Genomic DNA, 25,197 nt, shown 5'->3' with positions numbered 1-25,197 from the left:
AAAAAAAGCAACATTTTGTCACGTTAACTTTCAAAGAGCGTTTAAAAAACAATGCATGATATTTTTTGAGACTTTGGGCTGCCCAAAGATTTCGCCAGAGGAACAAAGTTTACCACTGACCGAGAGATCAAAAACAGAGCGAGCAATTGGCTCATGAGACAGTTGGAAAAATGTTCTTTTGAACTGAAAGCATAAAAAACTTGATGGCAGAAATGTGAGGAGTATTAGGGCCAATGAAGAAGAATCAAAAATAAGGTTGGCAAGACTCTCCGTTTACTGTCTGAAATTTCGCTTTAAAGTCAGAATGAGCAAAATCAGAGTTCCGATTTTAAATAGACTAATCTGGCAATAAAATCCGAAGTCTGACATAAAAAAAGGTACATTTTGCCAAACTTTTTTCAATCGTCATTGGCCCGAATCCTCTTGCGTATTTCCCCCCTCTTGTTTTCTTTTTTACATCCAAGATATCGCTGCGAACCACGAGGCCTGCCGTTCTGTCTCCCCCTGCTGGTCATCGTTTGGTTTGCGTTCCTCAGGACGGGTTGGAAGGTCAATTCCTTGTGTGTTTGACATACTTGGGCAATAAATCTAATTCTGATTTTACATTTAGGTGTAACATTTCATATTTGGGCCACATTTCTAAAGTTAGTCTTAGTTAATGTGTAAAAAATAAAAACATTCCAACCCCAGCAGTTTTTCATGAAACCCTTTCAGATAAATGTGACAAAATGTGGTCCAATTCATTTTTGGGCCAGAGGACGTGAAATTGATGTGCACGTGCACGAACCATGACTCCTACCCTGCAAGTCTGAGGACCATTTACGAAGCCCTTCACGTCCTATGGATTCATCACAAATGTTTGGAAGAGGAGAGCAAATTCCTGGCTTCTTCTGACTGATGCCAAGGGCTTCCGGTTTGATACAAACTTTTGATAAAATACACTTTCTCAAATGACTTTTACAAATGGGATTTGCTATTATTGCCAATAATTAATGATGTAACGTAATTATATTCATTCATTTTTTTTGGGGGGGTCGATGTGCTCCCTCTTCCATTCATTTATGTGCAGACACTGATCATGTTCCTGATTCCTCACTATCAGGAAACAGCGAAACAGCAATGACATTTCACCTCTGGCTGCAACCAACAAAAACAATTATTTGAAGAATCCACAAGCCTGTCAATTCTGTTCTGCTTAATCAGTGAATCAGATAAAAAAAAAACAAAACAATTCCCACCCTTTGGTTGGGGAAAAACAGGACATTATTTCAAACCGATGTTGCCGAATATGCACAAAAAGGAACGGATGATGATTCCGTTGCTGGCAAGAGAGCCGTTAGCTCGCGGCTAGCCAATGGTGAGCGGGCCGCTAGATCGCGGTTAGCCGGCGGCGAGGTGCTGCCGTGCGTGCCAGCTAGCTATTGCTAGCACATAGCGCCGCGCATATCGAGTGTTGTCTACGTTCAAGTGTTGGATACTGTCACAGTGATTGCTAGTGCTAAGTTAGCATGCTGCCCTAATGTCCCAAATGTGGGGTGCACAGAGTTCCTTGGATCGAAAGCTTCAAGTCTTGAGGCAAGACTTGATCTGGCCCTTCATCGATCCAGGTCTGCTGGTGGCGAGATAGCGGCGAGAGAGCCATTAGCTCGCGGCTAGCCGGCGACTCGGTGCTGCTGTGCATGCCAGCTAGCTATTGCTAGCGCAAAGCGTCGGGTCAAATCCAAAGATTGCTTAAAGCTAAAAAAAAACAAAAAACAAGTCTACATTGTTGAGAGAGCCCAGTGGTGGGCTGCTGTTACTCGCAGTGGCTTCCAGAGAGGCAGAAAGGAACAAACAAATAAATAAAAGAACCCCCACAAAAACGAATGCTTCAAACAGCCCCTGAGCAAAACCGGGGCTCCTCCAAGGCGGCCCAAATTCAGAAGTGACCGACAGATATTTCGGACCCTCCAGGAGTCTCAGAGTGGGAAAACATCACAAAGTGAAAGCAAATTTCTCTCACATGGTGGATACTCGACGACTTACCGAACATCAAGGTGGTTTGGCTGCCATTTGAGAATTTTTTTTTTTCTCCCCGCAATTAAAGTTTCAACTATTTCATTAAAACAGTCTTAATCACAGCAATTAAGCAATTAGAATTCCTTCCTCATCTTCCCTCTATGATCGCCTGTCACGCCACCCATCAACAGATAAATACGTGAGCATCTCCGAGTCGAGCATCAGTTCTCCGCCTCCGCAGAGAGACTCTTCACTCTTGCAGCCTTCATCCACTCGGTAAGTCGATCTTGGCCGGCCATCGATTTGCTCACTGCTCTGCATTTGATCGGCTTTATGCTCCAAAGTGAAAATCTTTGAAGTGTGCATGTCGCGCCGAATGCATTTTGCCATCTGCGTCTGAGCTCGGAGGGTCCACTTGGAGCGCTCAGAACGACAACCGTGAACAAGCCCGATCGTGACAAATGCGCAATGCTTGAGTTCATCCTTTCATTTGGACGTTTGACTTGATGCAAACCTTTTGTGAATGTTCCAACAAGTCATCCGTCATTCGGTGCATTTTCTTCAAAACCTTCCATTTACACCAGGGGTGTCAAACGCTGTCCTGCATGTTTTCCAAGTCTCCCTGTTGCAACACACCTGAATCAAATGAACAGGTTCAATATCAGTCTTCCGCAGACCTTGCTGATGATCTGATCATGTGAATCAGGTGTGTTGCAACAGGGAGACTTGGAAAACATGCAGGACAGCGGCCCTCCAGGACCGGAGTTTAAGACCCGTGATTTACGCCCAAGGGCAGTTCTGAGCTTTTATGCACATTTTTGGAACGCCAGGAGAAACCAGAGTCACCTGGGGGATGGGGGGGGAAACAAAAAACTTGAGCACAGGGAAAAGTTTCGGTCCAGATTACGCGTAAGAAATGCTTACGGGGCGGGGGACAAAAAAAAAAAAAAGATCTGCAGGCTCAGGTCACATATTGGAGGCCAGAGTTCAAAGCATAGGCGGTGAAGCAGCATCGAGTTGCGATGCTGCACCAAAATCCAACAATGAGTGTATCGTTTATTTTTATTTTTTTTCCTGTACTTTGTTTTGAAGTTGCGAGTCGAAGCAAGTTGAGCACATCGAGTTAGCTGGAGACTAAAGCTGCCTTGCCCAAAAGACATTTCCATCAAAGAAATGTCCAAATGATGCAGTCGACCTTCCCATTCATTTCCTGGAGCTGTTGAAAAGAATTTTGTCATCCAAGTCATAAAAGTGATTTTTTTACTTTTGTGCTTTCCAACCATTCAGATTCTTTGGTAAATTGTCTCCAACGACTCCACAAGAGGTAAGGGTGTTTTTATTTTTTTTTTATTTTTATTTTTTTGCTATCTGGCCTGAAATAGTTTGCGCATCCAAAGTTGGTTCGCATCGCCGGCTCACGTCTGAAGAAAAACGAGTTTGGCACTCGGTTGGCAGCCGCCGGCCTGATCGCGCCTCGCCTTTCTCTCAAAGTGCTCGTATCGTTTTGTGTGACATCCAATTCTGAGAAGGTCATCCAAGGTTGGCTGATTGGCGTGACCGCTTTGATCGGTATTATTCTTGCCCCCCCCCTCCCCCCTCCCACCAGCAACAAGATGCAGAAGCTACTTCTTCTCGTAGGTAAGGCGCGCCACCGAGGGCAAGTGTTGTGAATGGTTGTTTTATTTTGAAAGTTTGGAGAGTTGTGACGAAGGTGGCAATTCATTCGCAGGTCTGTGCGTGCTCGTGGCGCACTTGGGTAAGTTTCCCTCTTGCGCCGATTTGTGCCTGGCAGCCAACGTGCCGTCGTCGTGATGAACCGCTGTCCATTTTCACCTTTCAGAGGCCACATGCCCCCGAAAACTGGTGTGCACCTTCCAGAGCATTCCCAACTTGAACACGGCCAACCTCAACAACTTTAACATGGCGTCCCACATGGAGCCGGAGCTGTGCACCCACATCGTCTTCAAATCTGTCCAGCCAGATAATGCAATGGTGATTCCCTCAAGCGGGGGGCCAATTCAGGATCATCACAACTTCAATTTGGCATTTCCGAGGTCAGATTTGGGGCACTTTTTGCGATGTTGTTGAATCCGTCGAACAATAACAAGGAAACGTCTTTGTTCCAATTGCAGCGCAACCGCGAAAACCCTTTTGGAAGTCGATCTGACCCAGACTAGCAGCGCTATGTGAGTCACAAAACGCACCGAGCAGATTGCGGCCCACTTCGCTTCATGCTAACGAAGCATGCAAAACCCCACAGAAACGCTCATCGTTAAAGGCTGTCAGGCAAATCTTTCGAAGCATTTGTTGATCCATCCTCGACACAAAGAGACTCGTGTTAAGGCAACTTCGTGAGCAGCGATAGAACAAGTCTATTGTTATATTGTTATACTGCCCCCTGGTGACCAAGGCGGGCACACCAGAAGGGGCAGCACAAGGAATCAAACCGCCACATCGATTGAATCACGACGTACAAACTGTTCAGCGCTTGACAAGGCGTTGATTGATTTTGCTGCACAACGTCGATTCTTTTCGAGCACGTGTCGTACGCAAGGCAACTCAATGTGCTTCGCACTAAGGGAAAGCACAAAAGCACGACACCTCAAAGTAACAACGGAAGACACAAAGCAAAGACGACTCAAACGGCCCACCAAACGAGCACTTTTACAAAAAGTGGGGGGGGACAAAAAAAACAAACAGACCGGACTCGTATCTTAAGGCAGCACAGCACTTAAAAGAATTCCCAATTGGAAGCACATAACAAGTGTTTTTTTTTTCCTTTTCCTCTCATCTACCAGATTCGCACCTTTAAACATGGCCACTTTTAACACATCCGTAATCAACGTCGTGGATGCTGCTGGCTTCGATGGCGTCAACATCTTGTGGTCGCAAAGCCATGAAAATGAACAAGACAAGATAGGATTCACAGCTCTCATGCAGGTCTGATCTTGGAAATTGTCCCCCTCGAAACAGGACGCGAATTTGCCGACTGTTTGCCAAAGGCTTGATGGTGGCGTTTTTGCTGAGCAGGAGCTGAATGCCGCGCTGGAAGAAATGCCAGGCACGCGACTGCTCACCGCGAGCGTATCCGGTGTGCCTTCTGACATCGATTACAGTTACGAGGTCCCACAGCTTGCCTTGTAAGCATAAATCTCATTCGGTAGCTTTGCCGCATTGACGCTACGATGGGCCATAACTGCCGTGCGTGTGCGTTTGCCCAGGGTCGTCGACTTCTTCAACGTGATGACCGCTGATCTTGACCGCACTTCTACTCCCGGCCAATTCGCCGCTGCGGTAAGCGAGACCCACTGTGGAATTATCGGCTCCAATGGGATCTGTCAACCAACGGCCGAAGCGACGCGGGAGCGTCCGAATGTTTCCCTGCAAAGTTTGGAGGCGGGAAACATGGGACGGATGCGAGGGCCGCTGTCCCGTTCCTGCACTGGAAAAGCAATCGGCCAGTCGAATTCATGATAGCAGGGAACAGACAAAGCGCGGCCCACAAAGAGCCCCTAAGACCCTTGAGATATTTGGATCAGGTTTTGCCTTGCCCGGACACGGGTTACCGGGGCCCACCTCAGGGGCCGCAGCCCGAAAAGGCAACGTGGGCCCCCCTTCCGCATCGCCTGTGAGCCGGGCGGAGGTAAAAGGCCTTCGATCCCCAACGACAGAAACTCGCTGCGGGGGCAGGAGCCCTCGAGCTGGGGTTCGAGGTCAAGAAGTCGGGCTGGTGTCCGCACAGAGTTTGGCGTCTGCTCGCACTCCAGAAGGATGCGGGGGCCGCTCGCACATTCCCTTGAATTGATTCAGCAGTCTGTCAGGGAATTCACGCAACAGCTCATTTTCAGCTCATTTGCTGGCATGTACGTCTGATTTGGTCACAGAGCGAAACGAGTTGTCAGTGCACACGACCGGTTGTTGTTTTTACAAGTGACTGCCCCATCGAAAAGAGTTGACTCCCTTCGACAAGGCAACGCCAAGAGTTGAGCAAACCGAAAAAGGGGGAGGAGGATTTGGGAGGCGCGAGGATTCAGCCTGAAGCCAGACAGTTTTTTTTTTTATTCCCCCAAAGAGCACAAGTTTACTCGTGGAGCGCGAGTTTTCCCTCATTCAAAAACAAACACATCACAACAATGTTTGGCGTCAGGGAGCAAATTCCACTCGTGTCTCACGGCGCGAGCGTCGACGCCGCGCGCGGCAGCTCAGAGTTGGCGCAAGCTCGGCCCGAGCCTTCCGATTTCCGTCCTCTTGCCCATCAAGGCTTTTCCTGCATTTTAGATTGCAGGAATGCAGAAGTTGGTAGCAAAGGACGCACCAAAAGCAAAGCTCAACATGGGAATCGCCACGTACGGTTTTGACACCAACAACGCCAATCCAAAGATCTGGGCCAAATACCAGGTACAACCCGAGACCGCAGAGCATTCAAAGCAATGAGACGGCACCACGGCAAACAGAGTCCATCTTTCAGGCATGCGTTGCCCCGGCGTCTTCAAGCACGGTTCGCGTTGACAGCGCTGCGACCATCGACGCCAAGGTACGTCAAATCATCAAGCAAAATTCTCGGGGCCTTCCTTCAGATGTGAACCATTTTTTTTTGCCGCCCCGTCCAGGCCCAGCACGTTGTGGATGAGGAGTTTGGAGGAGCCTTCATGACTTCTCTGCAACTGGACGACTTCGATGGAGTCGCCTGTGCCGCGGGGCCCTTTCCCGTCATCCAGCGTGTCAAGGACGTAGTCTGCCCTTGATTCGAAAGCGACGATCGCGCGCACGAGGGTGAAGGCGACTCTCCTGCCCTCTCGCAAATCCCCCTTCGCTTACTTGGGACGCGGGCCCCCGCTTGAGACTTGGCCGGTCTCAGCCGCCACGCTCGTCATCGCAATTTGACAAAATGTACAAAAACGCCAAGGAACAACGCGCGGTGTTAAAAAGAGACGCACTGACCAAATTTGGGATGGAGAGCAGATGAAGATTAAAAAAAAGTCACCTCAACAGAAGGACCACTTGCAAAAATTCTGTTGCAGCACCAAGGACGAAATAAGAAAATTTGCATGACCGTAGATGCGATCTCTCAAATGTGATAAACTGAAGAAACTCTCGGCAGCATGAGCCAAGTCTTTCCAAAAAGTCTCGAAAAATGGCGACATTGTCCCAAAAGCACGAAAGGATGACGAAGCCTTGCTCCAATTTGTACGAATCCGATTTTGCCCAACACCGAATTGTTTGCTCTTTTGACATTTTACGATCAATCGAGGCTTTGTCAGCAGCCGGCGATGACACGATGCACTTGTAACTGCCGCGAGACGTATCTGGTGTGCCTCTTTTCCTTGCTCAATCAAAAGCAATAAAATGTGTCAAGACACGACAAGGCGTGGATTGTTTTCTTTTGATGCTCGACAAAAACAACGCCTTGGAAACTTTCGCTTCGCCACTTGTGACGCCTCCGTTGCTCCAACACACCAAACTCATTTTGGATTTGAAGACGAAAGGCCAAGCAAAAACGCCACACGGAAACAAGTCCAAAGGATGAGCATGCACTGTGCCCCCACCCCCAAATGAAAAACACAATCAGAGGGGAACTTCGATTTTCTTTCAAAGATTTCAAATGACTCACACGCTCCACACGCATCCTCGAGAGCCCCGCTTTAGCGTGTTTGTGAGACGAAAGACCGAAGTAGAAATCTTGCAGACTTTATTCTCAACAAACTGTTCACAATCAAACCTGTACACAACAACAACAAAAAAAAAACAAAAAAAGAAAAAGTGGACCAAAGCAAACAAACTCAACAAACACCCTTGACAAAAAACATTTTGTTCCGCGCCAAATAAAGCCCGACAACTCGCCGCGGCAAAAACTGGAAAGAAAACCACAAGTCGCACTCGCGCAAAGCCGAAGCCGCAGTCGCCCGCTCAAGAGTCCAATCGACGACCTCGGCGCGGTCCCAAAGTGGTGACATCACAATGTGACATCACGCCGCAGTGACATCATCACTCAGGCTCCCGTGAGGTCCGATCCATCGCCGCGAGAGGCAGACTAAACGGCGTCCTCCTCGGAGTTGGCCGCCCGTCTCACATCAAGTCACTTTTAAAGACACCGATCGAAAGGTGGCGGCGATGCTCGTGCCACAAACCCCCGTCCGATCGCAGCACAGGACATTTTTGTTGGAAGGCGGGCGGCGCGCACAGGAAACAACGTCCCACTTAAACCATTACGGGCAAATGAGCTAAGTAGCGACTGTTTTATATGCGTGTGCAATGACTCCAAAATAAATCCCCCCCGGGCCCAGGTCTTGCTGCAGTGTGCCCGCCTCAGCAGCACGTTAAACGTGGAAAAAAAACATCTTCTACCTATCTGCAGGTCCGACCAGCCAACTGGTGACATCACCAAATGGACGGCGCATACGTAAGCACGACTGAATGATGTCACCAAACAGCGACTGAACTTAACATCACCCCACGGTCATGTTTTCTTGGACGTTCTTTTTACCCTTTTAAAAAAAATTTTTTTGGGGATCCCATCTTTATGCACCATCGACGTGGAGTAAAAACAATTCGTCACAGTGCTGTCTTTATTTTAGGGACGGTGACATCATTCAGCTGTGACATCACTGCGCAAGAGATGCCACAAACTGCAGACAAATGGAATCGCCGCGCAGTGTTGTCTTTTAACAGCGATGTCCCGAAGTGTCACGGACGGTGCGGTGACAGCGTGGCACTATGATGACATCACAGAAAGGGCCACCTGGCGCGCTGCTGCGTTCACGACACGGGTGTGAGGTTGGAAAAAAAGCAGCGCACCGGGGCATCCGTCCGCGGCCTTCGTGCACGCAGCACCTTAAAGCAAAAAAAAAAAAAAAGCCAAGTTAAGAAGAGGAATGGGGCCGTGAGGGGAGGGGGCGGAGGCATTTGCTTGGCCCCCGCAGGCCGAGCAGTCCCACGGCAATGAATCAAACACACTTTTGGAATGGGGTGGAGTCACTGCGGCACACTGTCGAGGCAGGTCATGTGACAACTTTCTTTTCTTTTTTTTTCCTTCTACATTGACACGCCTTGGCCTCCGAGCCCCCAAACTGGCACCCCGTCCAGCAAGGGAAATCGAAGAAAAACAAAATGAGCGGGGCCTTCCGGCAGTGGGCGGGGCAAGTTAGAGAGTGGTCGGCGTCCACTTTGAGCGTTCTGGGAGGGTCTTTGAGGGGCGGGGTTCCTGCTGTGGGCGTGTCCAGAGCCCGCCACGGGCGGGGTCTACCTGTCCTTCAGCTCCTGGGTGACGCGTTTGGTGAATCTCCCGCACAACAGGCCCATCAGGAAGAGCAGCGCCACGCCGCCGCCCATCACCGTCAGGATGTAGTTCTTGGACGGAGACGTCAGCACCTGCGTCGCCAGGTCCGAGAAACCCTCCGCCGGCGCCACCTGCACCAGACGCAACTTAAGTCGCACGCAAACACGCCCCCGCTGAGCCGCCATTCCGGGACTTGATCCCAAGTTCAACTTGGCGGCAATTAGCCCCCGGCCAACACTTTCAGGTCGGCGATATCGGCTGGGAACGGCAGACCATCAGCCAATCAACTTGGAGACTTTTCTCATTCGGCCTCAAGCCGTCTCTTGCTTTGATTGTTTTTGTGGAGGACAGTCCCCAACATGATGACCCGGGTGGCTCTTTTTCACGCTTCAAACGCCAGCGTCGGTTTTGGCGTCTCTCGTCGGCAAACACTGACCTCTGCTGGTCGGAAATGGCCGTTGCACCCCGTTTCATCATGACCCGTTTTCTCCCCTTTTTTGCGGTCACATTTTTCTCCATGTCGTGTAGTGCCGAGTACAAATTGTTTCGTTAAATAAGTTCATCTTTTCAGGCCTTTCTTCACAAACTCGATTCCAATGAAGTTGGGATGTGCTCAACACAAATACAAACAGAATTAAACGATTTGCAAATCATGTTCAACCTATTGTGACTTGAATACGCTACCAAGAGAAGATGTTCAATGTTCAAGATGAGAAACTTTCATGTTGCCAGAAATTAATCATGAACTTGGAATTTTCTTGTCTTTGTAGCGCATTCAATGGCATACGGGTTGAACACGTGTTCTTATTTACGGTCAACAAAACGTCCCAACTTGATTGAAATTGGCGGCACTTCACATGCTCATAAAAATTTGAAGTACGATCTAGTTGCTTTAGTTATCAGGAATGATGCTTAAAATCCGGCAGTCAAAAAAAAAAAAAAAATCGTCATCAGGTTCAGACAATGAGAAAAAAAAAAAAAAGTTATTGCGATCATTTTTTTGCACCGTACGGCCCAGCCTGACTGCCCAATGACGACGACGTCAAGGCGTAGCGCCACCCAGAAACATCTCCCCAAAAGTCACTGCGCAGTGATGCCAGAAAAAAAAAAAAAAAAGACATCATTGCAGTGTCGCCGTGCGCAGATGTGCTAAAACGTCGCCTGGATGGCTTTTTGTGACGTCACTGCGCAGCGAGACGTTCCCTAGCGACCAAGCCCCCCCCCCCCCCTTGCCTCCCCCAAAGCACAGCTACCTTGGCGGCGTAGCTCCACATGTCGATGCGGTCCTGAAGTCTTTTCTTGCACTCGGGCTGCAGACGCACGCGTTTGTCCTGCAGCGCATCCATCAGGCACGACATCTCTGCGCACACGCAAAACGGCCGCCGCGCGTCAGCAAAACCACACTTCAAACGTCAACGCCACCTGAGCAGGCTGAGCAAACGACAGGGCCTGTGGAGGTGAACACTTGACTGACGGCGACCATCATTTTTGGTCCGCGCTCCTGATCCAAGCGCGGTGCCAGAAAAAGACACGAAAAGACTTGAAAGATCGAGTTCGGGTATTTTTATGCCAATGAAGGCCTCGTTTTAGATTCATGAAGTCAATGTCTAAAGACATTTGAAGCAAGTGAAAGGAGATTATTCTCGACAACACAGCCGATGATCCAACGGAACTGCTCAAAAAAAACAAAAACAAAACAAAAACAAAAAGAGCGCGGCCCGCGCGCGTGTACTCACGGCGGCCCTTGCCAGGCGGGATGGCAGCGCAGTGGTGCTTGATGTCGAGCGCGCAGGCCGTGTGCAGAACAGGGTCCACAAAGATGTCCGCCTTGCTCTCCTTCAGCATGTTCAGCACCTCCTGAAAGCACCGTTGCTTGATTGATTGATTGATTGATTGACAGCTTGGAAGCAGACAGCTGGGCTCAAAAGCGGCCCGATGGCGGCCTTTTGCGTAAGGTACAAATGGGCGCGAACCGCGTCTTTGGCTCCTGAGCAAAATGAGACTCAAGTCTTTCTCAACAAGAATTAAAGTTGCCAGTTGGGTTTTCTTCCAAACATGAAATGTTTGTAAATTTGGAAAGGTCGACTGTACTTTTGTTGGCGGCCCACGTTGGAAGCGAAAAATCGTTTTGTTCAACTCTCGACGAGGAGGCGGCAAAATAACTCAATGGAGACTCTCGGCGCGTCGCGGCGCAAACGTGCTCACCTTCTTGCAAGCATCCTGTTTGATCTTCAGCAGATTGACCTTGAGACATTCCTCCACTTGACCCGTCTGCTCCTGCGCCGCCGCCTCCTCGGAGCACAGACGCGAAATCTGCACAGGCAGGGGCGGGCGTTAGCTTAGCGCGGCGCTCGGCGGCGGAGGGCCGGCGAACCAACCTCCTGAGTGCAATGGAGCTGCAGCTGGGGGTCCAGTCGGTAATCCAGCGCCGACTCCTGCAGGATGATGCGGATCTGGTCCTCGCAGTCGGTGGACAGGCGCTGACAAACGCAAGACGGGCGCGTGCGTCACAACAAGCAAAGGAAGGAGCGCAAGAGAAATTGAAGAAAAAAAACAAGCCAACGGAAGTTGCGCTTTGCGCCGCCGGTCTGACCTGGTCGGCGTACTTGAGCTTGAGGCAGGCGATGACTTGCCCCTCGAGCTCGCCGTCGGCCGTGGCCGAGTTCAAGATGCCCTGGCAGAACTTGGGAATGTCGGCTTTGCACGCCTTCCTCAGGATCGGGTTGAGGCGGAAGTCTGACAACCCAAAAAAAAAGAACTTTTGGTGGGAAAATTCATTTTGCATTCAATCCAGAAAAAAAAAGGACACAAAAATGGCGGGCGAGCGAAGCAGCCAACGCACGATTGTCATCAGAACTTTTTTTTTTTTTGGAGCGGCCCGTACCCGTGTTTTGCGTCATCTGCCGCTTGGTGATCATCTGCTTGCACTTGGGATCCATCATCTCGCTGTTCTTGTTCTGCTTCAGACACTGAAGGACGTTCTTGCCTTCGGACTCGGTGCAAAACCGCTGCGAGACGCGCACACCAAGCGCACGTTACCGCACGACCGACGCGAGCAAAAAGGAGAGAGAGAGAGAGAGAGAGAGAGAGAGAGAGAGAAAGAAAAAAACTCGACCGCACGTCCGCCCGGCGACGTACCCTGATCATGTGCTTGCAGACCCTCATGAGCTGATAGTCCAGTTCGGGATCCACCATCTCCACTTCCTGGAGCTTGAAGATCTTCTGGCGACAGCGCTGAGTCAGCTGACGTTTGCTCTCCTTCAGACACTCGATCACCTTCGCACGCATGTCACACGTCATGTCATGTCACCGCACGTCACGTTGCCGGCGCCCGTGCGCGTGCGACCGCGTGCTGACCTGCGCGTTCCCAAAGGCCACGTTCTGACACAGGCGGCCGATGTCCTGCTTGCACGACTCGTACAGTTCCGGTTCCAGTCGGATGTCTTCAGACTGTAGACGCAAAGCGGCGAGCGGTCATGATGCCGTTTGGCCTCGCGGCGCTTCGACCTCCCCAATAAGGCGACACTAACGCGCGACATCCCGGCGCAGAGATGACAAAAGTGCCCCGTCGCAGTTTGGACGGGGCGAAGCGGGCGGCGACACGACTGCTGGCGAGCGAGCGAGCGTGCGTACGTACCATCTCCACCTCCTCCACGCGTAGCTGCTTGCGACACTTGACGGACACGCGCTGCTCCTTGGCGTCCTGCAGGGTGTCGTTCCTCACCGTGGTGCTCAGGCACATCACCACGTCCACCCTGGCAAACACGTCGCATCAGGCGAGCCGCCGCCGGGTCCGCAATATGCGGCCCGTGGACCACGTACGGCCCACCGCGATCTTGAACGGGCCCCCGCCCCCAACAATGACGACGTCACAGTACTCTTACTTCTTCTTGATGTTGGGGCAAAGTTTGAGGACATCCTCCTTGCAGGCCGTCTTGAATTTGTAGGAAAAGCGGAAGTCTTTGACCTGGATCTGCGGGCACGCAAACATGAAAGACAAAGAGGCGGTCAGAACGCCCGGAGCAGACGTTTGCGCGCTCAAGGGCCGCGTGGGACGGCACAAATAAAAGCCAAAAGGGGGTGTCTCACCAGCTGGAAGTGCGTGACTCCCACCGAGCACTTGTCATTCATCTCCTTCTGGTGTTTGTTGCGCGCCAAACACTCCATCAGGTCCCCGGAGTCGATCTGGTTGTCGGCCACCTCCTGAGAAGCGGAGGCAGGGGAGAGGTGGTGGGGGGCGTCAACCACCAGATGACATCCTTGGCGGCGGCCGGAGGAAGCGGGCTTACGTGACAGTGGGCCTGGATGACGGGTTCGCAGGCTCGCATCAGCAGCGCCTCGATCTGAATGTCCTGCCGACGCCACACAACAGCACACGCGCGTCAATCGCGCAGAGTCAAAAGGGCCTTCGAACAAAGTAGCTGTGGCGCCGCAAAAACAGTGCATAGTTGCCACCGACAAGCCTTCTTCGAGGGGCAACAATTGTGGTTGAATCATGAGGACCCCAAAGTGCAGCTCGTAGGTTTGCGACAACCCGAAATTGCAGATTTAGGATTTTTTGGGTTTTTTTGTGCCCAGTTCAGTTGTATTAGTTTTCCACCTCCTGTTTATTTTGGGTGTAATTCCACCGTGAACCATTGGGTGGCGGCATGCTATGATGCTTGACAGATTGAACAAAGAATGATAAAAGGAAAGTTTTTTTTTTCCTCCACCAAATATCAAACTCTCTTCCATCCTGCCATCTTCAATCGTGTACAGAAAGCAACATCTCTCCCTTGATCTTTGGCCACGATACGTCATTTATATTGGGAGAAGATTTGTGAGTTTGGAAATGTTTTTCTTATTTTTTTTACTGTAGCCAGAGAGACCGCTACACGAACACAGTTGCACTCTCTCTCTGAGTCGGCTACGTTTAAATGTGGCCCAAAATTAACCATGCTGGGCGGAATATGCAAAGTTTGGACACGCGGCTGGCGGTTCGGAGCCTACCTCGGACTCGAGCTCGGTCAGGTTTCCCACCACGTTGCGGCAGTCCGGGACCAGGTCCTCCAGGTGGTCCTGGAGGCACTCCAGCTCCTGTCCCGCCTCCGTCTTCTCGCTGCACCATTTGCCCAGGTCGGTCATGCAGCGCCGCTGCAGATCGGGGTCCAGCTTCACATCCAGCGCCCTCTGGTGGAGGATCCTCTGCACCTCCACCTTGCAGTCCCGCGACAGCTGTGGCAGGCGCCAAGATCCGCATTCGCAATCACAACAGGCAGAAGGACACATTCCGCACCCCGCCATCCCCGTTTCATTCGCCTCCGTGATTCCACAGGACGCTTGGGCTGTGCCTGAGCTTCAATTTTGACACATTCGGTGGTGTTTTGAAATAAGAGTGCCTTGACGTGGGAGTTTTGAGATGCAAGTTGTTCTGGAGTCGAGTTGACCCCTTAAGTCATTTGAGGAGTGGTGTCATTTTGGATTTGTGTGTTGGACTGTTTGCCCAACTGTGGCTCTCCTTGCCCACAGGCCAGGGCATCACAGCGCCAAAACGGCTCCATTTAATTTTCACGTCACATTTAAGGCTAGTTTGTAACTTGGGGATCAAAAAGTCGGGCCACTCATAAGTCAAGGCACCACGCGGGTCGATTGGAACGCATGGCATCGTTTTAAGGGAAGAGTTCGGCGACCGTTGGTCACATGACAGTTGAGCAGTTTGCCACCACAATTATGAGTCCACGATCAGTTTCCCAAGCGTCAAGACGGATTTGGATTTAAGCTGCCGCGTCGACAAATTTGGGAAAAACCAAACATCCTTTTTGTCCACGTGAGAACTCCAGCGCACCCTCATTTGGAAGAGCATCTTAGCCAATCAGAAGCCTGAAGAAGGAAAAGTCTGAAACCGGAGTTTAATTCAACAGAAGGAAAAAAAAACAAAAAACATAAATGTTGAAAAATGACCTTTTGGAAATTGTTCACACAGTCAAGTTCTCCTTCAGGCCATTTATCAACCAGCTCAAACTTGATCCGAGTTCGCGTGTGGACAAAAGGTGTAAAATACAGCCCCTCCCCCGACATATTGCGGTTCATTGTTCACACCTCCTGCAATAACATCGATTGTAATGCGAACGTTTCAATTTAGCGTTTAGTTAGCGTAAGACATTGTTAGGCTGTTGCTACGCATGGGTGAGAATCCCCAAATGGCGTATTTTTAACGGCCAAAAGGCTTCTTCTCCATTTGGGTCACCGTCGATTTGTGCACAGCCCGACCGAAGCCGCTTCTTCATTTTGCGGGTCATGGTTGCTGACTTTCCACTGGAACGCAGTTCCGGCCGCACTTCGGTAAGTACTTCTTCTGGTAATTTGATTTGCGGCCGGACTTACTATGTATCCTTGCAAAGGAAAAAAAAAATGTGGCTTGAGTTCCCCTTTTCGGTGTCTTTCGGTAATTGCAAGTGGGTTCAAAGCGTGCGCGAGGCGTCAAACGACCAAAAACATGATGGCCTACATGATTTTCACCTGCAGGTGGGTGTGGAATGTATACCGCAATAAATGGGGGTGTCATGGGGGCATCCTCCTCATCACCAATTGAGCAGAAAATACTCACAGTGGTGTTTTCTTCTTCAGTGACTCCGACTGGGTGCTACGTATGACAACACGTGGCGGTCAATGAGCGTACATGACAAAAGACGCTTGCGTTTGGTCCTCAGTCAGCCCGGGTTGCTAAGGTTACGTCGAGGGCTCCGCTTGAATGGATTTGATGGAGCCAATGGGGCAATTTGGCAGAATAAAATTCGACATAACCCATTCATCCATCCATTTCCCGGTCCGCTTATCCTCACGAGGGTCGCGGGGGGTGCTGGAGCCTATCCCAGCCGTCTTCCGGCAGTAGGCGGGGGACACCCTGAACCGGTTGCCAGCCAATCGCAGGGCACACAACCATCCGCGCTCACACTCGCACCTTGGGACAATTTGGAGTGTTCAATCAGCCTGCCGTGCGTGTTTTTGGAATGTGGGAGGAAACCGGAGTACCCGGAGAAAACCCACGCAAGCACGGGGAGAACATGCAAATCAAAGGGCGGCGCTGGAATCGAACTCGGTACCTCTGCACTGTGAGGTCGACGCGCGAACCACTCGCCCACCCGGACCCATTTTAAAAGAGCTCAAATCTGCCAATGAATCGTTCGGGCCCGAGTTCCGTCCACTTCGCAGGCCCTGGCGGCCGGCCCGTCCCCCCGTGCGCCCGAGCGACTCACTCACCCTGCGGCCCTGATCCACCGATCGGTAGGCGTGGCGGTACAAGCAGGAGAAGATGGCGCCGGGCGGCATCATCTCGCTGGTCTCGTTCCAGCCGTGCGTGTGGCAGAGGCGCACGGCGTCGCCCTGGCACTTCCTGTACAGGATGGGGTCCAACCTGCGTGGGGTCGCGTCGAGCTTAGTGGCGGCGGGGGTGCACCAACAAGTTAGCGAGGGGAAGGGGTGGTGGTGGGGGCTTACTTCCAGTCTCGTGCGATGAAGTACTGCAGCTCCAGCAGCCGATGCTCGCACTCCTCCACCATCTTGTCCGTGTACAGGTGCTCCATCAGACACGACAGGATCCTGAACAAAAGAAGCAACGAGAAAGGTGGAGGTGCCAACGCAGGAACGGTGGAATGTGCACGTTTGCCAGAGTGACCGGAGAAAACCCACGCCGGCGCGTGTCCTAGTTTCAACTTGGACCTTAAAATCCTCCAACGCACGCGCGCACACACACGCACAAAAACAATACAAGTGGACACAAACAAAAAAAAAAAAAAAAAAAAAAAAAGAATGTTTTTGGGCATCCACAAACAGAAACACAACAAAAACTGAAACACACACACACACCCCGACATGGCAGAAACAGAACACACGCAAGGCGCCAGCGCAGTTTTTCTCTGACTCCTTCTGACATTTTTTTTCAAAATTCAAATCATAATAATAACTTTTTTTTTTTTAAAAGAGAAGAAAGTGCGATTCTGACATGGGGTCGCCGTTGCGGATGTGCTTGCAGGCCGTCTGGATGACCGACTCGCAGGCCTCGTTGAGCGCGCGGTCGATGCGGTAGTCGGCGCCAGGGTCGGCCTCCTGGATCAGCGTCTGCAGCTGAGGGAGGACCCCACCCCAAAAAACACAAAAACAAGAGACCAAGACAGGAGCTTTAGAAAGGAAGACGCATGCGGTGGATGGTCGTCAACGGGAGGCGTAAAAGTCGAATGGGGGCCAGTCCGACTCGCCATCAAGACCGCTGCTCAATTTGACGCGTCCAGTCTCTCGCTTTTTTTTTTCCACCCGCAACTCATACTAGAGAGCAGCCTGTGCATTGTGCGGTTCACTAAATCATAACACATGCTTGTGAATTTTATGCAGGGTCATTTTGTGTTTTGCGTGCGCACGTTATTGTGCGCTTTGCGTGTTTTGCATTTTTGGGAGTGTTTGTTTACGCCGCAGTTGTGCCTTTTCTTTGTTTCCGGTCGAGTTTCGATTGCCGGCGAAAGCTTTTCGGCTTCCGTTCGACTCTCGCCACCTCCGGCGACGACGGCGGGGGGGGGGGCGCGTTACTGACCGCGCGCTGACAGTTGGGGTCGACGGCGCCCGCGTCGCCGCGGCCGACCCGCATGAGGCAGTGCAGCGTGCGGCCTTTGCGGTGGAGACCCGAGCAGTGGCCCTCGATCTCGGCGCGGCAGTGCAGCACGATCTCGGGGCTCAGGGAGAAATCCTCCATCAGCATGCGGCGGTAGTCCATCATCTCGCCCTGGCACTCGCCGCTCACCACGCGACCTGGCCGCAAACACACAAAGGCGCGTCGGAGCGAGGGCCGCGGGCGGCCGTCCGGGTCGGTCGGTCGGTCGGTCGGCGAGTACCTCGGTGCACGGCCGACTCCAGGCAGAGCAGCAGGTAGGAGAGCCGCGCCTCGCGGGCACGGGGCACGCCGCTGTCCGCGCTGCAGCGGTACTTGCGCAGGTCCGACTTGCAGGCTTTGGCCAGCGAGTAGCTGACTTTGTAGTCCTGGGCGATCAGTTTCTGCCTGGTGGTCAGCGCCTCGCGACACTGAACGCACGGCCGGGAACACGCGTTAGCCACTCGCATTACAAACATTTTTAAAATTTCAAATGGAAAAACTAATGCAGACGCATGACGTGTCAACCCCGACAGCATTTCGGCCGGTGTTGTAACATAGTTGATCCCGTTTTAGTAGAAATGGAGGGTGAATGCGGAAAAGGCCAAAATGAACCGAAATGCTGCGGAATGAAATGTGGAAAGAGAGAGAATTTCCTGAATGTGGAAACTATTTGGGAGTTCGCACGGTTTGAATCGATGAAGACGTGTTGAAAGAATTGAAGGCGGGAATTTTGTGGGACAAATAAAGGTGATCTTATCTTCATTTTCAACGAGGGAATTTTTGAGACGTAGAAAATCATTCCCAAAGGTGATTTGAATGACGTGACCGCGATGATTTTGGAACGTGAACAATGCGGACGTTTTTCCGTTGAATGCGCCATTGGGACGGGACACTTTGGGGCGGGGACATGCAGAGTAGCGCCAAAGATGCTAGTCACCCGCTCCGTCATGGCCTCCTCAAACTTGTGGTTGAAGAGACACTTGTAGACGCGACCTTCCCCTGCCAGCGTCTGCGCAAACACACAAGAGCAGGCGGGCACACGTTAAACACGCACGCAACACATCCTTGATCACGTTCGTTTCATCTTAAAAAAAAAAGTTTTTCTTTCGGCGTTTGGGTTTTTGTTTTCTGTTTTGGATGCAGCCCTTAATTTTACCATCAGCAATTTTCTCTATTCTGCGTAGTGGAATAAAATGTCTCCGCTTCCTTCCGCATCCATCTCAAATGTGTCAAAAACACAAATGCCTGATTCTTGAATAAAATTGAACACAAATTCAGGTGTCGGGGTGGCTGCAAAGCAAACGTTGCGCACAAAGCCCCAGCGCCGGAACCCGGCAGACTCACATTGTCGCAGAAGCGCTCGCGGTCGTCCCGGCAGGCAAAGTAGAGATATCGGTCCAGGTGGAAGTCGTCCGAGGAGAGCTCGGCCACCCGCATGATGGACTTCTTGCACTCGTCCTTGATGGCGTGCGCGCCGGGCCGCTCTTCGGCCTCGCGCACCAGGCCCTTCTCCAGGCACGCGATCACCTCGCCCTGCGAGTGGACGTCCTGCCGCAAAACACAAGCAAACCCCGCCGGCCTCAACACCCGCACGCAATGCCCCCCTCCCACAACTCGTTCAAAATGAATCAATTATGATTCTTGATTGCCGATTAAGGCTTTGCGCTGAGGACAGACTCGGTGCGGCCTCATATTCGATTCTGACGGGATGATGACCGTGAGCAAAAAGACCGCATTTGGCTTACTGGCATCATATGGCGCTCGTAAGTCAAGTTTTCACTCGCAAGTCAAAGGCGGAAGTGAATCAATAAATAAATCATCCGAATTGTGACTCATATTGGGAAGAACTCGTAGGTGGGCTCACTTGTCTTATTTTGCATGGCTGCCGGTCTTTGACGTAGCCAAATGCTGCTTATTATTATTTCCAAAATGGCCCACGTTGACATACAATCCCCAAGTGTACGATGGCAGGGCAAAGGTTTGGACATGCTTCGGAGTGCCGTCGCCGCACCTTGTCCCCCGAGCTGATGCTGCCGCAGTGGAGCGTGTTGATGTCGTCGCGGCACTTGTCCGTGAAGCCGCAGATGAGGCGGTAGTCGCTGAAGACGATGCCGGTCATCTTGGTGATGTACTGCTTGCACTGGTAGTCGCTGATGTTGCCACGGTGGTCCACCAGGCACGATACCAGGTACCCTTTGCCCAACTCCTCCGCCGCACACTCTTTAATCTGCGGGCACCCGACGCGACTTCATTTAGCGCACGCGCGGGCAACGTTTTGCCAGCAAGGGCGGTGACATTTGCACCGACCTCGGAGATGGTGGACCGGCACACCTCCACGGCCACCGACTCAAACTTGGGGTCGGTGGTCAGGTTGAGCTTGTAGTTCCACAGCAGCTACATCACATACACAGAAACAAAAAAAAAAGAGGTTTTGGAAAAAGAGCCTTGCGGTCGAGACGCATTTCACACGTTCCGCACTTACATGGCTGCATTCGGCTGCGATGTCCGTCTCCTGAAAAACGAGACACAAAGAGGGTGAGCCAGCGAGAGGAGCTTCCGGAAGCTTCTTCATGTAGGTGCTCTTGTCAGTTGTAGCTTAATGGGGGTGCAAAATGATTCGGAATAAATGATGAAGTGGCTTTTTTTTTTTTTTTTAAAGTACTTTCCTACTTTTGGGAACCAATGAAACGTCTCCCTAACTTGAGCTGTGGGCCAATTCAAATCTCGGGACGTGATTGCGACAGCACAAAAATCATCCATGCAAGCAGACTGATCATCTTTGTGTTTTTATTTTGGAAAACAACAGTCGAGACGTTTGCAGCGATCCGACGGGCCGAACCAATAACCGAGCCAGAATTAATTTAGGAGTGTGAATTTTCTGCACTGTCAATTTGAAATAAGCTCCTGTCTTTTGGAACGAGGGCATTCTCCAAACCGCTTCGACTGACAAGGGGCGTGGGCGTGCTGGAGCCTATCCTCTACTTTTTATTTAATCTCCCCCCACCCCCCCGACACACACAAAATATGAAACTGAATGACTTTTATCCAAAATGAATAGGCAACGTTTGAATTCCTACGACAAACGCTATCTCAGTTTTTGTTCGGATTGGAAACACTTCCGAAGCGGCAAAGCCGATTTTATCCAAACAAATAAATACATTTAAATAAAAAATACCCGCCAAAGTCATTTGGCCTTCATCGCAAGTATCACCAACTTCCGCCACAGCAAAGTCACAGGAGACGCCCACATCCTGCTACGTGCGCCAAACACCTTCTTGGCCGCTGATCAGAATCTCAGGTGAAGGCAAACATGACAAGAGCGCGAAACCGCATCCACCGCAAACGCGCAACAACAAGGCGACGCTGCCTGGAGATCGCGTCGTCTTGAACAAAAGGATTGAAAGTCACAAACGACCGAGAGCTGGTGGAACGAGCTCCAACAATGAAGGCGTCGCGTTACGCTCATTCGTTCGGTCAGTCAAAACCGCGGTGGCGTCATCGCCACCAGGTTGTGTCATTGTCAACAGCGCTTCGTACACAAAGCGTGAAACCACACAAAGTCGTCCGTACACAAAGCGTTGCTGTATCGAGTGAGAAAAAACTTTCGAGAATAAACAAGCGGGCAATTCTGCGCCGTCTATTTTCATCCACACATGATGAAATCTTTGTGACCGATGTAAGCAGACGCCTCCCCTCCGCCCAATGAGGTTGTCATCTTCTTCCTCCCACGGAAGTCCACGTCCACCAAACCACAACACACACACACACACACACACACACACACACACACACACACACACACCAAAAATACCGTGCGTCTAAAAGCAGCGAGACGCCCCACCCGGCTCGCTGCTGGCCTTCGCGTTCGTGCGCTCAGCTGCACGGCACCCGCGACAGACGTGCATCCACGCAAAGTACACGCTCTTAATATCATTCATTTTTGATCATGCAACAACCCAACAACAAAGAATTTGAAGCAAACAAAATAAAATGACCCCCCCCCCCGCAGTGCAAAGCGTTCTCTTGCAAAAAAAAAAATTCCCATTCATGGATGGCACAAAACTGCCAAACAGCAAGCCAACATGAAGCCCCCCCCCCCAATCAGCTCACTGAAATTTGGAATATTCTTGAGGTGCTTGTTTTTGTTTGTTTTTGTCCCGCACGTCATTCCAAATGGAAGCATAAAACCATGTTGGTTGGCTCCTCGCTGGGGGCTCCCCCCCGCATCGTCAACACTCGTCGCACTTTTTGGCTCCCTTGACGCTTTTAGCGTATATTCGTCCATTGCGTTGTTCTCAGCTATGTATTGTGTGTCACGTTTGTCTATGCCTGGACCTTGATCTGTAAATAAAGATGATTGATAGACTGACTTGGATTATTTCGGTAATCTTGGGCCAACAGTGTGACGAACGAGCAAGCACAAATGCTCATTTTCCACAGAAAGTCAAATGATCACAAGACACGTTTGGAATCACGTCCGCTGGAGGCTGAACTTGTTTGGGGAGGTAAGAAATGAAATACAAACAAGTTTTAAAAAGGGCCGACTGATTTATCACTCGGCCTTTTCAAAAAACAAATCCTAACGGGACAGAGTTTGGCGGATTAAAAGGGATTTGTGACGGGGCTGAACATCGGCACTGCCGTATCACGTCGACAAGCATTGTCATATTGTTTCCTGGCTTGCTTTGTCGCGTTCGGTTGTCACCGAGTGTCTCAAGATGGTGACCGATCGTCACCCAAACTCACATGCACAGGTCCGGTCATGTCCCACTTTAACCTGCGAAAATGGAAACGCCGTCGGCACAATACTTTGGATTGGATTGACATTAAATGGGAGCTCCTTATCGACCAGTTTCTCCAAAACCAACCGATAAAATTGAAAATGCATTTTTCTGATTTAAAAGAAACAAACGCGCATTAATGCGGACATCAGACGACGTGAACGTCGCGCGATTTGGAGCCGAAAGACGCGTTGCAGAAAAACATCCAATAGTGTCTCGCGGCCGATTTTGAGTTGTCTTGACACGTCGTGGGCCGTGTAGCATGACATCCTCAAACGATTGGTCGGGAGGCATCTGGGACACTCGCGCTCGTTTTCACTCGAGAGTGAAAGACAAGCAAACGCCGGAAGTGGCGGCCGGAGCAAAAAAGGCGGACATGTTGTGCAGCACGTTCAGTTCAACGGGGACGGTGTGAACCGCTTCACGTCGGCGTAATTCATGTTGCTTCCTGTCAGAAAAACTGTGAGCACCACCAAAATGTATGCGGCCATCCCGACTTGCCCTTTTCATTTTCAACCTGTGAGCATTTAACAATTGCCCCAATATTTTTTCAATTTTAAGGACATTAAACTCTTGACCCGCAGGTTGCTGATGCCAGCCACAAACGCTCGCTATCGAGAAAGCAGTGATTAATCATCACCAAAATGAATGTGGACATCTCTATTTATGCCCACTTCAACCGATAAAATTATTAAACGATTGCCCCAACGATCAACCTACTGTGAACATCGATAGAGACATAAAGAGCACCCCCCCAAAAAAAACAAATATTGGGGTAATCGTAGGATTATTTGCAGAGATGCCTACATGTTTTGGTGACGAATGACCTCAGTTTTCTGACATCAAGCCACGAGAAGCTTTTTCGGTGGAGATGAAAACGCTTATTGTCCATAAAATCCTAAATATCGGGGCAATCATTCTGAGATTTTCAGAGGTTGAAGTGGGCATGAGTAGAGATGTGCACATGTATTTGGGTGACGATGAGTCCGTTTTGGGATATTAGGTGATATTACTTTTTTTTTTTTTACGTTACGCCTTTTTAGAGTCTACCGTTTTTTCGCCAAACGAACCCTTGAGGGTGCTTTGACACTACACTACCGAGCTGCTGATCACACCTTCGCGAACTCCTAAACGAGTATGCTGCTTTTTGGATGTTCCAGCGATGACTTGAAATTACCCGTGAGAGGCTGCTCGTCGGCTGACATGTCCGAGAAGAGGCTCGTCGTCCGGTGGATTCGGCGGACACTTTTTTTGCAAATGCGCCTTTTCGTTCGTCTCTCATCAAGCTTTTTCGACTCCCGACCGTGGCGCCTTTTAACCAAACTCAAGCGACACTTCACACAAAATCGACCTTAAAGAGACGTCGAGAACAAGGCAAGGAAACTATTTGTTGTAAAAAAAGCAACACGCCGAACAGAACCGCAGGGCGCGGACGCCCCGTGAAAGCTTTGAGCAAAATTCTCCGCTCAATGTGAACCGTGTAAAAGCGCCGGAGAGTCCGAGTTGTTCAAATAGCGATCGGGTTTACGCGTGACGTCCACTGTGGACGTGGGCTAGCTGGTGGCTAACGGAGGCAGCTAAGCTTTAGCTGGCACTCCCCGCTCCCCAAAAGCCACGAACGAGCAGCCACCAACCTCCTTCTTGTCCTGGAGACACTCGAGCACCGCCAGATTGTTGCTCCACGTGTCCTTGGAGCACAGGCGCGTCAGGTCGTCCCTGCACACCGCCTGCTCGGACAACTTCCAGGCGGGGGAGCGCTTCCGAGACGCCGAGGCCCCGCCGCCGCCGCCGCCGCCCGGGTTCTTCTCAGCGGCAGCTCCCGCGTTGACCGCGCCGGGCAGGTTCTGGAAGTTGGCGGCGACGGGCCACGCTTTGGCCGGGCCGTTGCCGTCCGCTCGATACAGCCGGAAAAACGACGAGACGCACAAGAAAAGCAGGAGGTGAGGAACACGTATGCAATCCGCCATCTTCAGCCTGCTGCTGGCGCTGCGTTCAGGGCCAATCGGGAATGTCGGCACGCCGGTTGTGCAGAAGAACCTCAATCAGACGTCCTGAGCTGCGCTCTTCAGCCAGGCTGGCTGAAGGTGGGCGACTCGTGAATAATTCATGAGGACGTCTGGGTTCAGGTGGCGGGTCATCCAATCGCACAAGCCTGAAGCAAATCGTTGTTGCGCATGCGTCATACTGAGGACGGTAGATCGGGGGAGCCTTTTTTTTTTTTTTTTAAACCTCAGCGCAGACTTTTTCACCAACTTTTGACACCGAATGTAACGGCCGAAAGACTTCTTGTTTCGTTGTTGGCATTAAATCACTCGTTTTAATGCGTTGCTTCGGAGCAATACATAGTTGTTTTTTTTTTTCTTCTCAGAGGAAAAAAAAAAAGTGTACAAATTCCGAGGTGAAACCATCTTGAGGAGACATCTGATTTGCAGCTGCATCCAATTCTTTCATTGGAGTCTCGGAATCACATCATGTTTGGAATGTTAAATCATTTTTGTAATACTGTTTTTATACTTTCTCCC

At 50.9% G+C, this 25,197-nt stretch overlaps 2 protein-coding genes across 3 annotated transcripts; one reads left to right on the top strand and one right to left on the bottom strand.

Moving 5' to 3' along the window:
- Window positions 1-2,211: 2,211 nt before the first annotated feature.
- On the top strand, window positions 2,212-7,155 carry LOC109507926 (acidic mammalian chitinase-like). The gene is made up of 12 exons (XM_019857668.1): window positions 2,212-2,274; window positions 3,286-3,322; window positions 3,605-3,636; window positions 3,728-3,754; window positions 3,839-4,052; window positions 4,131-4,184; window positions 4,797-4,938; window positions 5,029-5,138; window positions 5,220-5,292; window positions 6,277-6,396; window positions 6,467-6,532; window positions 6,609-7,155. Exons 3-12 carry the CDS (start codon window positions 3,612-3,614, stop codon window positions 6,741-6,743), a joined length of 966 nt encoding a protein of 321 aa, XP_019713227.1. The 5' UTR covers window positions 2,212-2,274; window positions 3,286-3,322; window positions 3,605-3,611; the 3' UTR covers window positions 6,744-7,155.
- A 996-nt stretch (window positions 7,156-8,151) lies between these two features.
- Window positions 8,152-24,850, bottom strand: glg1a (golgi glycoprotein 1a). Of its 2 annotated transcripts, XM_019857665.1 has the most exons (26): window positions 24,310-24,850; window positions 20,377-20,406; window positions 20,202-20,288; window positions 19,906-20,121; window positions 19,239-19,442; window positions 18,832-18,903; window positions 18,136-18,322; window positions 17,838-18,052; window positions 17,256-17,377; window positions 16,751-16,852; window positions 16,514-16,667; window positions 15,861-15,896; window positions 14,264-14,488; window positions 13,564-13,626; window positions 13,364-13,477; window positions 13,159-13,247; window positions 12,912-13,029; window positions 12,632-12,724; window positions 12,413-12,550; window positions 12,159-12,282; window positions 11,868-12,010; window positions 11,653-11,754; window positions 11,480-11,587; window positions 11,011-11,131; window positions 10,528-10,634; window positions 8,152-9,405 (listed from the first exon to the last, which is right to left on the bottom strand). In XM_019857665.1, exons 1-26 carry the CDS (start codon window positions 24,640-24,642, stop codon window positions 9,238-9,240), a joined length of 3,471 nt encoding a protein of 1,156 aa, XP_019713224.1. In that variant the 5' UTR covers window positions 24,643-24,850; the 3' UTR covers window positions 8,152-9,237. The 2 variants fall into 2 exon arrangements, with proteins under 2 accessions (XP_019713224.1, XP_019713225.1); XM_019857666.1 differs by lacking the exon at window positions 15,861-15,896 and having other exon boundaries at window positions 24,310-24,849.
- Window positions 24,851-25,197: the final 347 nt, after the last annotated feature.

This window comes from Hippocampus comes, unplaced genomic scaffold, assembly GCF_001891065.2.
Source record: "Hippocampus comes isolate QL1 unplaced genomic scaffold, H_comes_QL1_v1.1 scaffold302, whole genome shotgun sequence".
Lineage (NCBI taxonomy): Eukaryota > Metazoa > Chordata > Actinopteri > Syngnathiformes > Syngnathidae > Hippocampus > Hippocampus comes.
This window is presented reverse-complemented; position numbering and strand designations above follow the sequence as displayed.

Excerpts from the sequence above, each read along its gene's own strand:
- LOC109507926 (XM_019857668.1), top strand. The coding sequence starts at position 3,612 with ATGCAGAAGCTACTTCTTCTCGTAG. Across the intron at positions 3,637-3,727 it reads GAAGCTACTTCTTCTCGTAG|GTCTGTGCGTGCTCGTGGCG; the intron begins GTAAGGCGCGCC and ends ATTCATTCGCAG. Across the intron at positions 3,755-3,838 it reads CGTGCTCGTGGCGCACTTGG|AGGCCACATGCCCCCGAAAA; the intron begins GTAAGTTTCCCT and ends TTCACCTTTCAG.
- glg1a (XM_019857665.1), bottom strand. The coding sequence starts at position 24,642 with ATGGCGGATTGCATACGTGTTCCTCACCTCCTGCTTTTCTTGTGCGTC. Across the intron at positions 20,407-24,309 it reads GTCTCCAGGACAAGAAGGAG|GAGACGGACATCGCAGCCGA; the intron begins GTTGGTGGCTGC and ends CTCGTTTTTCAG. Across the intron at positions 18,904-19,238 it reads GCGAGCGCTTCTGCGACAAT|ACGCTGGCAGGGGAAGGTCG; the intron begins GTGAGTCTGCCG and ends GTGTTTGCGCAG.